We start from the raw sequence: 14,193 nt of genomic DNA on the forward strand, positions 1-14,193 counted from the left end.
TCAAACGGAAATTGGAAGTTCTAATGCTATTTTTAAGTAACAAAAGAGACTGGCGCAGAAAGGTAGTGAACATTGCCGTGTTGTGCCAAAGATAAAAAATTTATTTAAATTGTATTTACAGATCTAATTTTTGTTGAAATCGTATACAAAATACGATTTCACTGTTGTTATTATGTAGAAAACATGTTATGGTGTCAAAGGACGTATCCAAGGGGTAGGGGGTGGAAGAGAGTTTTAGCCCCCCCCCCTGATTTTTCTCTCCGACGAGTAAAAACGTAACAAAAATGTGTATGAACAAATTTTCGATCGGTTCTTATAATGAAAGTTCCCCCCCCCCCAAGAAAAAAAGGTGCGCTCTTCTACAGCACTAATGAATTTTCTTTTTCTAGGAGTCTGCTTTTGTCCCTTATGTCATGGATTGTGCCTCATCTCCAGTCATGAAAATTCGAAGTCTAGCTGCTAGGGTTCTGCCTGGTATTGTGGACGCACGCAATCTGGATGAAATTCTGAAAACACTTTGTATTAAGTCTTTTGAAAATAAAGGAATGAATCGACTTCATGGAATTCTCTTACAGGTATCCACTTTTTTCTTATTTTGAGTTAATAAAAAGAAATAGTTGGTAAATAATAAGTTAAGGTAAATAGAGTTCAAAAAACCAGAAAATGTTGGAAATTTTTTTCTTTTTCGCATTAAAATTGACCTCATCAACTTGGGTGCTCTTTGTGGTTAGTGAGAATAATAAATTACAGAAAGAAACGTTGGAAGCGTAAAGCTGATGGATTAGTTTATGGATAATTAAAAATCGAGTATTAATAATAATAATAATTAACTGATGTTGATAACTAATGTTTAATTATTGAGGCAAAGGGCCTTTGTGGCTTGAATCTCAAGTCACTTCGTTGAGTCCACTCATAGTGGTATGGATAACTAAAAAATAATAATAGAATATAAAAATATAAAAGAAATCATCAAGTTTTATGTAATAGCGACATGGGTAATTAAAAAAAAAGTAGTAAGAAAAAAAATGATAAAGGCTTGTGTTCCCTGTACAATGTTTTAGTATATTATTTTTCTAGTTCAGTTAATTTTTATAATTAAAAGTTAGTTTGAGGGGGGGGGGCAACGGGATTTTGTGCCTTGATCCTTAGCTCAGTTTTTTTAGTCCGCTCTTAGTGATATGGATAGCTGGAAAAAAAAGATAACAAAATTTAAAAAGTATTCAAGAAAGTTTCAAGGTTTACGTTTCCTGGACATTGTTTTGCTATGTTATTTTTATACGGCTCCATGGATTTGGTTTTCCGACGTAAAACGACGACTGCTACCATTGTGCTACCATTTGATGGCTAAGACTTAGTTTTATCATCCATCGAATTATATTTTCCAAAATTGCTTATTCTAGATTGAAAAATACGTTACAAAGCTTTTTCAGAAAAGCAAAAATAGGAAATTTTCTTAATTTTTACCCGACTTTAGATTGTCCTCTAAGAAACAGTCTAAGTTGTATCATAATTTTGGATTGATGAATGTATAGATCTGAAACTGATAAATCCAGTTATGTAAGCATCTTGCCCTTTCGTTGCAAGTTACAGCTGTAAGCTTCTCGCACTTTATTTCACAGAGAGCATTAAGCTCAAGTTATATATTTCGCTCCGCTAGATAGCTGAACGGTAATATTACCTCCTCATATTTTTCGTATCTGCTTTTGTCTTATCACATAAGAGATGCATTTCTATTAAATTAAGAAACTAAAAGTTCACATTTCTAAATTAAACTTTTATCGCCAGTCTTATCAAGACGTCAAAAGTTTATGAAATTATAAGAAAATATGTGATTTAGTCTCAAGATTTAGGTCTAATTCGCTAGATTTAGATTCAGGCCTTGTCTAATTGTCATACCTTATCCTTTTTAGGGCTATTGCGAAAGAAAGGCTAAGAAGGCTAGGGAATGTTATATGAATGAAGGTTGACGGACTGACAAAGAACATGCGTATTGTTCATAAAGCTAAGGGCCATAACGAAAGAACGGCTAAGAATGCTGGGTGAACTCTTACGGATGAAGGATGACGGACTATAAAAGAACGTGCGTTTTGGTCATCTAGCCGGGGTGAAATGTAAGGCGAGTCATCCTCAAATGTAGTAGAAGAGATCATCAGAAAAGACTTAAAGAAAATTTTAGCGTTATGGGAGGCGTAAAGAGTGAAGCTTTGATTAGATTGGGATGGAAGAGGAGCGTGCATAGCTATGTTAACCTGAAGTGGCCTAGTGCTCCAGCTATTTGTAGTCTAATAGTAGGAGTTGATTTTCATTTAAATATTGAAAGCATTTTGTGAAAACACCTTCTTGAAATTGTGTTTCTTTTTTTAGATTCACTCAGTTCTCAGTTTGGTTTCTCTTAGTGAGGATGAAGTTGCCAAGAAGTATCAATTTTTCAGTCTGTGGCTTTCCAAGTGCCTCTGCCTTTTGAACCCAGAAATACCAGCAGATGTGTCTTTAATAGCATTGAAAATCCTTCAAGAACATATCCATCTTCTACCTAATAATAAAAATAATATACTTTCAAGAATACTCGCTTTGATACAAGATAAAAACAGTCGCCCTTCTTTACAAGTCTTGCAGTCACAGTGTGTTTGCCTCTGTTTCCAAATTCAGCTACAGCAGATCTCAGAAAAAATGCAGGTGATTCTAGATTTGGAAGCTATTTTTAGAATTCATTTTGACAGTACATACGAAGTCCGTAGATCAATTCTTGACAATTTAGTATGTCACCTTAAAAAGAAGCTAATCCCATCTAGTGGTGTTGAGCTTATAAGACGTTTATCTTCAAAACTGCTTATGGAAGACGATGATATAGTGCTTGCTAAAGGAATTGAGGCTTTGTCTCTAAGTGGGTATATACCCGAACACAAAGAAAGAGAAAATTTGCGATTGATTTATAGTTGCAGTTTCAATGAAGAACTGAAAGCGTGTATTACCAATATTCTTGGGGTGACTTCGGAACTGTTCTGCGCAAATATTGACCTTGTATTTGAAGGAATAAAATTTGCAAATTCACTTGTTTCAAAGAAAGCTGCAATGGAAAGATTAGAAAGTCACAAAACAATATTAGAGGAATTATTTGCTAATGGTTAGTTTTTTTGTAATATTTTCGAATAAAGAGTTAGAACCTACATTAGAGCAGCTAATTTTGAATTAATATTGAGCGAAAATTAACCTATAAGAGTTCAAAGGAACCTAAATTATCGCGGGTGTTAGAAGGGACTCTTTTGGGGGGAAACATAGGGATTTGTATTTTTTACTAAAGGCAAATGAAAATATTTTTTTTTTTATTTATTTATTTCTATCCTTTGTAAAATTTTCCGTTGAAAGTTTTAGGCCTAATTAACTAATAAAAAATTAGCTACTTCTGAGTTAATTTTAGTCATAAATGAATTCATATAAGAATTCAAAGGGATAATAAGATCAATTTTTGAAGAGGAAAAATAGGGATTTTTATTTTTTTTAATATTTGTGTACACTTCACTTAAATGTACCAATATTTGTATATTTATGTTTATCTATATATATATATATTATTTATTAAACACATATATTAAACACATATACATATAATACATATATTATTAAACAAAATTACTATAAATCACTCGCTACCTTCGACTGCAGGTAAACTTGAATGGGCATATATATATATATATATATATATATATATATATATATATATATATATATATATATATATATATATATATATGTATACGAGTCATATATATGAAAAAAACGAGTCATTAAGGATTTTACCTTTATAAAGAAAATTTATGCTTACAATAACACAAATAAATAAATAATAGTGTGCAAATTGAATATACTAGAAATGATTCCGGCAACGCGTATTGACAATAGATGTCCGATCTTATTCAGATGTAAAAAAGAAATACATTAGTATGAAAGTTACTATTTTATATAATTATGAAAAATGATTTGTATCAGATATCTCAACTGGTGGAATATTTACAGTTGGATCTACCCAAAGATGATGACAGATTGACAGAGTTTATTCCTTAGGTGCTTCTTGAAAAATTCTAATGAAAAATATTTTGAAAAATTAAACTCGAGAAATTGTTAACTAAGTTTCTTTCGTTAACTCGACTTCTTTTTTAGATAGCCAAACCTTATGTTTAATTTTACCCCCAATTGTTCATGTGCATGAAGCTAGGCCCGTTTTCACGCAATTGGACCCCAATTCTCTCAATTAAATTCATTAGTTAGTTTCCTTTAAAAAACCAAACTGCAAAGGGCTCATCAGTAATAGCTGTTTGTAAAAGCAGTAATAAAAATAGCAATAAAACAGCAAACAGCAAAGTTCACAAAATGGTGAAAAATTCTAATGCCAAAACTTGTTTAGACTATTCTTTTACCAAAACAGAACGATCTTTTTCCCTCTTCAATTTTATTTGAAAATAAAACTTGATAGGCATAGGTCTCCAAATATTATTACCAAGATATCTGGTTAATTTTCTTCGGTAAAAAAAAGTAACAATAAAATCCCTGGTTAATGTGTTTATTTCCGTTTTTTTTATTCCAACGGGTATTAATTATTTTTATAGCACCCAAGTAATTTAATAATAGTAGTAGTTTATTATTTGAAAATTATTTGAAAAAAATCTTCTTTTGAAAATTTCGAATTACTGTGATCATGGAGATCATCAGTTTGGTTTTCGTGTGGGTCTTGGTTTTGGGAATGCACATGCAGTTTTTTGTCTCTATTTTGGAGAGGTATTAAAGAATGAAGAAACCTTTATATGTTTGTGCAAGAGACATTTCTAAAGCATTTTATTTGATACTACACTCCCAAGCTATCTTAGCACTTTTGAGAAGTGGGGTAACCTCATTCATTTGTACGTGTCCGCGTCGAAAATATTTATAGCAGTCGAATTTCTGTGCGTAGCGGAGCAAAACAGGTCTCAGTGTTAAGTCCTGCAATGTTTAATCATGCCATCCGCTGTGCAAGCCGCAGAATACCGCATTTTCTTATCGAGCCATCTTTTGACGCAAGTCGCTTTTTGTATGCAGATGACGTTCTTCTGCTGTCAGATAATTTTCAATCATGCTGTGAACAGCCTTTTATGCCGGGGTGTCTGACATCAGGCTGTCAGTCGCTTCTGCTAAAACTGAATTTCTTGTTGGGCTGTCATCACCCTCCCGATTCAAAAATTCAGGTTGGCCCTGATGCAATTTTTGCCAGTGTGTTTTCCAAGTACCTTGGACTTGCAATCGGGACCTCGATTCGAGCAACAAGGTCACGGGAGGGAAATTTTCTTCCCCTGAAAATACACCCCCCGTAAATTTCTTGCGGGCGACTCAACCTGAAAAATTTTCCTCAGCATGCTTTACTTTGTTAAACACTTCAATTTCAAATCGTTTTCTTGATCACTCCGGAAATTCTCCCCTTCTGTGAAAATTTTTTCCCAGAAGTCCAACCGCTGAAAATAGCCCCCGGATAATTCCCCTAAATCATCTCCACATGTAAAATTGAGTTGGCAAGGAGAAAGTAAGACAAATAAAAAGAATGTCATATAAGAATCCTATCAATTTTGTATATATATTTGCCAATAATAAGTACTATATGTAAACAATGGACAACTTTCACAACCTGTAGGACTTTCCTCACGGGGTTCTTGTTACCCCTAAAGACTCATTTATTGGATTTTTCAAATATTCTAAACAAAATGACTATCTCTAAGTTATGATCAGAAAAATTTTGGGGAAAGCAGTGGGTGGTTGGGGGGCTAGTTATCCTCCAGCCCTTTTGGTCACTTGAAAAGGCCGATAGAACTTTTAATTTCCGTTCGAATGCACTCTCTCTCGTTCTTCTAGGACTGTTATTTCAACGCAATCATGGTTTTCCAAGATTTCTGGTTTCCCCCTCCAAATCTCCCCAATGTCATTCTACAAAAATGTAGAATTTCGTATTTTCCCCTAGAAGACAGATTACGGAAGCGTATTTATTTTATGGTAACCTATAAACTTTGTCATCAAGCTTAAAGGGAAAAAAAAATAAGAGAATTGTTTAGAAAAATTGTATGGAAAGTCGTTAAAAATTCATAATTTGTTTACAAAGGATATATTTTAAACAGTATATTAAAAGGAAAAAGTTCTTGAGAATGTAGCTTACTCTTCACTAAGAAATTCTTTTAGCAATATAGCAATTAATGCTTCTTTTCTTCCTTCAGATGGGTTTTGAAATGTGATATGAATATAATAAGAGTGGGTCTGAAATAATGGATGGGGCTCGCATCTGGTGCACGTAGAGTTAAATCCGTTCAGAATATCCTTTTTATGAATTTAAGGAACTAGTGCAATTCTTGAGAATTACAACTTGATTGACCTTGAACTCCTTGGGTTAGGCTTGTATTATGCGTCTTTAGTACAGAATTATAAATCAAAATATATTTGTGGGAATCATTACAAAATACGAAAAAAAAAAATAAAAGTTGTCAAGCATAGGAAGAAACGATAAAAAAGTGATTTTTTTCAAGAACAAATACAGCACAAATTGAATAGGGGGGGGGGGGGGGTTACTATAAATCAAAATATATTTGTAGGAACCACTAGAAAATACGAAAAAAATGAAAGCTGTCAATCATGGGAACAAACGATAACAAGGTAATCTTTTCAAGAACAAATACATCACAAATTGAATAGGGGGGGGGGGGTACTATAAATCAAAACATATTTGTAGGAACCACTAGAAAATACGAAAAAATAAAAGGTGTCAATCATGGGAAGAAACGATAACAAGGTGATCTTTTCAACAACAAATATACAGCACAAATTGAGTAGAGGGGGGGGGGGGGGTTACGCAAATTCTACGTGGATAATAGTGTAAACATTTAATACTTTATAACTTAGAATAATTTTCTAGGAGTTTATTGAACCAATGATAAATAAGAAACAGGGAGTAGCAGCCGCTTGATAAGATCACTACTAAACGCCCTATAAAGCGTCAAGTATTTTTTCAGTTTATTTGCTCATTTCTATATATGATTGAATAAAATAAAACTCAGTAGGCTGATGTTTACTTTATGGAGTGGGGTGAATTTTAAAAGAAAATCAGCTTTAGTGACAATAGGAAATCCTGCTATCCTATTCTCGAAGAATAATAGAACGTTTTTAGAGGGTAGAAGGAATTTTCATTTCACTCTAAAAATATTCTTCTACCCTTTAAAAACATCTTATGCCCTCTAAATACATCCCATTGCCCTCCGAGAACATCTTACCATCTTGTTTCGAAAGAAAAATCAGTTTTAGTGACGATTGTAGATCCTACTATCCTATTCTTTGAGGATAATAGAATGTTTTTGATAAGGTATAAGGTTTTTTTTTACTTCACTCTAAAAACATCCTACTACCCTTAAAAAACATCTTACTCCCTCTGAATACATCCCAATGACGTTTGATAACATCTTACTATCCTATTTCGAATTTTGATGAAGAGTAATCATTGTTATAAAGAATTTTTTTTTTTAAATTGAATGTACTGCTATTATTAGATATCTTCCAACTCTATTTTTCACCTTTTTTTTGAAACAAAGGATAATATAGTCAATCAAAAGGATACGTGTTTAATCCATAAACTCTTTTTTTTAGATGTATATAAAAGGCTTTGGCTTATATTAATGCACAGCCTAGAAGATGATGAAGAAGTTATCGCTTTGACCGCGGCCCAATTAGTAACGCCTTTTTTGAAAAATATGGATTTTCTTACCTCCGAACCTGGCGGAAGAAAAGAGCGTCTGCGCGTCTGTGCTGATAGCGTTACAACCATTAATCCTTATTGGTGCATCGAGGCTATTATTCAATTTCTAAAGACTGAAGGTAGAAATAACTCTTTACAGATTCTTGAAGAATCTGGTAGAGTTGCTGATGGAGTTGAGCATGAAGAAATTTATTTCGTGAGTAATACTGGTTTATGTTCTTGGGCTGCAAAAATTCTATAGGCTTACAATAATAAAAAGAACAAAGTGTCTATGTGTGAGGAATTTTGAGGGAATGTAAAAATTTAAAAAAACTTAATTTAATATTTATGCTTTATATCCAAAAGCCGTTTTCAGCAATGTATGAGTAAAATAAACATAAAATTAAACTTACAATAAAAAACGAGAGGACCTAAAGCAAGTTCAGTTAGTATTGAGAAACAGGGTAGACCTTGTAAATAGGCTTTACCTTGTTAATTAGTTGCAGCTGGACTTGCTTTAAGTCATGATATTTGGATAGTTTTATTCTTATAGTAATGGCCGTTCTCAAGTATGGTTCTGAAGCGTGGACGTTTTGAAAGACGGAGGAGGATTTATTAAATGTTTTCTAGTGAAATTGTCTACAGATTGTTTTGGGTATCCGTCTGACTGACCTCAATTCAAACAGCAATCTATTCGAAAAATGTGGTTCAATCATGCTTATAGAGCTATAATGAGAGAAGGTGTAGATGGCTCAGACACGCTTTGCGGATGAAGGATGGCAGACTGCCAAAAATTGCACTTGTTAGACAATCATCTATAGACAAACGAAAAGCAAGTCGTCTCCAGATGTAGAGAATGTCCTAAGGAAAGGTTGAAAGAAAATTAGAATTTCCTGGGAGGGTGTAAAGAGGAAGGCTTTGAAAAGATTGGGATAGAAGAGAAGCGTGCATAGCTATGTTAGCATCTGGTGGTTTGGTGCTGCAATGAGTTGTTTGTAGCAGTAGTCGTTGGAATTTTTATCCTAACTACTACCTTTCTCCATTTATTTATATTTTTACATTTAATTTACTTATATATGTTGCAGAAGACAGATTCTGGGTAAAAAGCCGAAATATTCGATTAACCTTTTCTATATTTCACTGTCTTTAAAATTTCTCTTTGAATTATGATCTATATGGTTTATATAATGAGCACAAGTCTTCGTTATAAGCTGAGGAATACTTTTTTTCACTGTTTATAATTGCGTTTCAAGCCACAGGAAGTTCTTCGTTGAAAGTGAAAATTTTTTCAACTTCAACGTTTTTAACTCTTTTTTCAACGTCAGATGACAATTTTGCCATCAGTTTTGCTCAGACTAAGGCTCACCCATCAATATTAATCCTTAGACAAATAAAATGCAGAAAATGAATAAACGATGGCTTGCCTGGGTACAAACGCAGCTGAATAGATCTGAAGGTTAACAGGTATTCATAAGAGGGACTTGAGTAGTGACATTTCCACTTTATCTCCACTTCTTTCTCCTTCAATAAGCTACAGAAGACCATCTACACTTCGAATTTGAATTAGCAGTTGGGAAATAACTAATTTCTGAATTGCTCCAGTCCCTTATCCCTGTAAATATCCAAGTTAAAATGAAAAAAGAAGTATTTTATCAAAATTGCCAGGGTATCAATATATCAAAAATTGAAATGCCAGGATTCGATTACTAAAGTTACATAGTCTGCTATTAATTTTGGTAAGAAACATCGACACTGGCTTGATTTATCGATATTGATTGGAAATTGATTGAAATCTCTGAGAGAAGAACAATTTCTCTTTATTTTAAGCAATTTTAGATCATTCTCAAAGAAAAAAATTCAAACTAATAATTTTGGCTCAGTGCAAAGATCTGAAACGGGTAGACCTGACAACTGATGAATATTTTGATATAAGTATCTTGTTCTTTCGTTGTGAGTTTCCTTTTTTCTGCTTTGTTAATTCAACCTTTCTTTTTTTTTTGTAACGTTAGCGTTTTCGTAACGTATTCAATATTTAATTTGCCTGTAATTGACTTATTTAATTGACATTTGCATCTTAATGCAAACGGTACCATCAGCTTCAGGGTATCAGAAAACCCTGCTGTAGAAGTCCCAAGCCCCTGTCTGCAAGAATGTGGAATTTTTTAATTTTTGGCCAGAAGAAAGATCACGGATGTTTGTTTAGTTTTTTTATTTTTTATTTTCAAGGGGTGATCGTATCGAACCAATGATCCCAGAAAATTGCGAGACGGCTTGTTCGAACCGGAATTAAAAGTTCCAATACTCTTTTTAAAAGACCAAATAAATTGAAGGACGACGTTCTTTTCTCCCAAAAATTGTCGTTTAAAATTTTGAGATAGGCATTTTGTCAGTATAGTGAAACGTACAATAACTATGTGTTTGGAGGTGATATGTCTCCCCAGAACCAGATGAAGAAGGGCAGCAAGCTATGAAGTTTGTCAATTGTTTACATTTAATATTTCTTTATAGGAAGTGCACCGACATTCTCGGGGGGGGGGGGGTATGGATTTTATGTGGAGAGAATTTCCAATTGAGATGGACGTTTCCGGGGGTGAACTTTCCTGGGAAAATTTTATATGGGGAGAATTTGCCAGAATCCGTTGTACAAAATTCGTTTTATTTGTGGAGTGAACTTTCCAGGGAAAATTTTATATGGGGAGAATTTGCCAGAATCCGTGTACAAAATTCGTTTTATTTGTCTTATATTTTCGTTGGCTACCCCATTTTACATATAGAGATGTTTTGGGGGAATTTTGCCGGGGAGATTTTACAGCGGAATTGGAAATCTCTGTGGGATTTATACGAAGCGGGAGGGGGGGGGGTATTTTCCATTGGGGAATTATTACCAGGAGAAATTCTCTATGGACAAATTCTCTGCCGAAAAACTTTCTATTGGGGGTCGGGATTTCCAGGAAATATTTTGAACACAGTGAGATTCTCCCATTATCTTAAAAAGTATTGAAAATTAAACAACAACAAGTTTTTTTTTTCAACTGAAAGGAATATTTTTTAGGCGGAAGTGTTGGCAAAACATTTTCTGGGAGAATTCGCAGCGAGGATAGAATTGTCCGAGGGTAATTCAAGGCGGACAAATTTTACGTGGGATGAATTTTCTTGATGAATCTCTCAGGGGATTTGACACAGAAGGGTGGATTTCCCGAGTTTACTTGATAAACGATAAAAATTAAATAAATAAATAAAAATTCTCAAGGGTCTGCGTTGCGCAGATACGGATTTCCTAATTCGATCCTTTTGGCCGGGAGTATGATGCTTGGTTAGGGGCAAGTCATCTAACACTTCCCGTGTTTTCCTCTTAGTTTTTTCCAGGTACCTATTTAGAGCTGTGTCAACACTGGCTTAGCTCATAGAGTCACACCATTTATCCCTGTCCCAAACCAAAATAATCAGTGACACCAGGAGATTTACAACGACAGTGATTAAAATAAAATCGAAGCGAAAGACTAGAAAAAAAGAACGAAAAAGAAATCTAACGAAGAATCTAAATAAGAACGAAAAATATGTTTCGTACAAGCCTAAAATTGGAGCTATTGAGATGGAAACATGTTAAGAAAACAATTCTTCCTTTCATAATATAGAGGAAAATAGTAGTTGACAAATTTTTTAAGCGATTCAACCATACTTTAGCCTTCCACCCTCCTCTATCGTGCAAATATTTATTCCAAATTATATATTTCCTATGCATTTTGCCATGCGTCACTCTTGTTTGAACCCGTGTACCCAGTAAATTGAATAGACTCTGACGATATCAAGAAACGGATAACACGTTGCAAGTATATAGCATACAGTATATCGTATAAGTATACAGTAAAAGCTAACAAACAAGTATTGATTTTATGACTATTTACCTTAGTTCTGCCCTAGGAATGACGCATGCACGGATGATAGATAGATTCATCTATTAACAAATGAACTGACACCATTTTTATACAATCCTAATAAGGGCTTATGCCAGATTTGTCTCTAACTCAATCGGACTATATGTCTTGGCTTTTTCTAAAATACCCATGGCTTGATGCCCATAGCTACTTGATTTTAATTCAAAATCCACAGACTCTATTTGGTTATATTTGCACATTGGGAGGGGTTGGGGTAAGGTATAGTTGAACCGTGTAAAAAAAGTAAACTATTATTTTACTACATTTGTGAAGTAAGAATTATTTTCTTAGCATGTTTCCTTCTCAATAGCAACAATTCTAGGCTATAGCCATATTTTTCGATGTAAAATTAAAGACCAAGAACAAAAGCAAAATTAAAATGGCCTTAGTTTCATCCCTTCGCCAACATTCAGGCTATGACTCTAGGCTATTTATTAGTCTCTGCATTTGCATAAGGTCGTCATTCCATTGAACCTCTTGTTTTTGTATTTAATTGAAGGGAAGGAAGTTTGTTTTCCTTGATAATTAAAATTAAGTTTACTAATGACGCTGACTGTACAGGCTCTTCAGCAGTACTCGAAATCACCATAACCTGTAATTTTAAATTATCAAAATTGTGTGTTTTTTTTCATATTCAAAAGTAAAAGGAAAAAATTAAACTGGCCTCAATTTATGAAAATGGGGGAGCAGGGGCAAAACATTATTGCCCTGCTTTTTAGTTTAACAGATTAAGGATATGATGTCTTTGGTGCTAGCAGTTATAATGAGATTTTAGTGTTAGTCCTAGTACTACCTGCTCTTTACGGCAGTAGCTTTAAAGAGCAACCTATGTAAATAGATGTAGATGTAAATAGCGACCAAAACAAATTCTGATGAAAACTTCAGAAAAGCCATGCTAAAGTATCAAACATTATGATTTTTTCAGCTTCTGTTTTATTTGGCATTGTTCGCAATTGATTTACTAAATAAATGAATAATATAAACAAATATAAAAGACAGGGCTTACCTCTCATTTTTCGTTGGTTTTTACATTGAAAGGCAGAATGGTCTCAAATATTATTGGATAAGAACGACTTTAACAGTGAGTATGAACATTTAGACCCGAACATTGGGAGGGGGCTTGGGTCCTTATACCCTCCTCCTTCGGTTAAATTTGTTATTTTTATTACATTCCATATAATTTTAATATTCCCTGAGAAATTAACCTATTTTCTCTCGAGGGGGGAACTGTTGTCAGATCTGTTTACAATTGTTTTTATTTTTAAGTAAGCTATCAGAGAAAAGTTTTAGATGATCATTCGTAAATTATAAGAACGTTCTGTTCGTCGGATCGTTTTTATTTTGATAAATGAAAAACATATTCGTTACTTTAAAGAGGTATCTTTCTTTGGAAGTGGACCACTGTTTGATCGAAGACCTTATATATAGTTCAATTATTTTATTATTTTCAGGAAGATGAAGGGAAGGTCTTCACAAAAAGTCAAAGTGGACAGCAATTCTATTTCATCGACTATTTGCGTAAGCAGAAAGGTACAGAACAATAACGATGATCCTTTTTTATATTAATTCCAATAAAAATTCAATTAAAATAATTATTTATTTATTTGTTTATTGGACGAAATACTTACATTGTACATAACAACTTAATACTCTTCTGGGCTGCCCAAGAGCCTGACAAAATTCTTTCCGAAGGGGCAGTCCTCTAATCATAAAAAAAATCATCGAAAATTTGATTCAGTTCAAATTTGACTTATCAAACTACCAACTAAGAATATATATATATATATATATATATATATATATATATATATATATATATATATATATATATATATATATATATATATATATATATATATATATATATATATATATATATATATATATATATATATTTTCTGCCCGTGACAGGCTTTTACGTATTGACTTTTGTTGTCAATTTGTATATTAACCACAAATAATGCGAACTTCTTCCTTATGTCATGGCGTCAGTGTCAGGTTCGATACAATCATCCTGGGAATATTGATTCACATCAGTGCGTCCGGTTCTAAAATTGTATCGCCCCCTCGTGATATTTGAAATTTATTATTGAAAACCTTACGTTTATTACCTAAAGGATGCTTAAAAGGTCATTAACTTTGTATATTTCGGGACTTCCTCTGGGCATATTTTATGCTCATGAAAAATCGGAATGTAACATTTTCTATAAAATGTATGACGTCATTTTATTGCTATTGTGTATCTTTTTTCGGCCAAAACACCGAAAAAAGTCTGAATCTAATATCTTCTATAAAATGTACGACGTCATTTTATTGCTATCATGTATCTTTTTTCCTCTTTAAATGTAAATAAATGTGGCATCATTAGCATAAATTTCTTTTTAAAAATCCAACTGAAGGGTAAACGTCCTTCCTATGACCCACCAAAATATGGCTATCCTCCAATTCTTGCATATACTTTGGCATAGATTTTTTGTGTTTTGCTATGCTCTTTTCCAACAGATCCCCTAGGTAATCCCATAA

At 33.4% G+C, this 14,193-nt stretch overlaps 1 protein-coding gene across 1 annotated transcript in view; it reads left to right on the forward strand.

Annotated features, from left to right (window-relative positions):
* LOC136028906 (tRNA (32-2'-O)-methyltransferase regulator THADA-like) overlaps window positions 1-13,262 on the forward strand; it is a 190,001-nt gene extending 176,739 nt beyond the window's left edge. The window contains exons 23-26 of the mRNA XM_065706865.1: window positions 390-575; window positions 2,365-3,124; window positions 7,648-7,952; window positions 13,122-13,262. Coding sequence (XP_065562937.1) covers window positions 390-575; window positions 2,365-3,124; window positions 7,648-7,952; window positions 13,122-13,214 — 1,344 coding nt within the window. The 3' untranslated portion in view covers window positions 13,215-13,262. The remainder of the gene's footprint in view (window positions 1-389; window positions 576-2,364; window positions 3,125-7,647; window positions 7,953-13,121) is intronic.
* Window positions 13,263-14,193: the final 931 nt, after the last annotated feature.

This window comes from Artemia franciscana, chromosome 7, assembly GCF_032884065.1.
Source record: "Artemia franciscana chromosome 7, ASM3288406v1, whole genome shotgun sequence".
In the NCBI taxonomy this organism is placed as follows: domain Eukaryota; kingdom Metazoa; phylum Arthropoda; class Branchiopoda; order Anostraca; family Artemiidae; genus Artemia; species Artemia franciscana.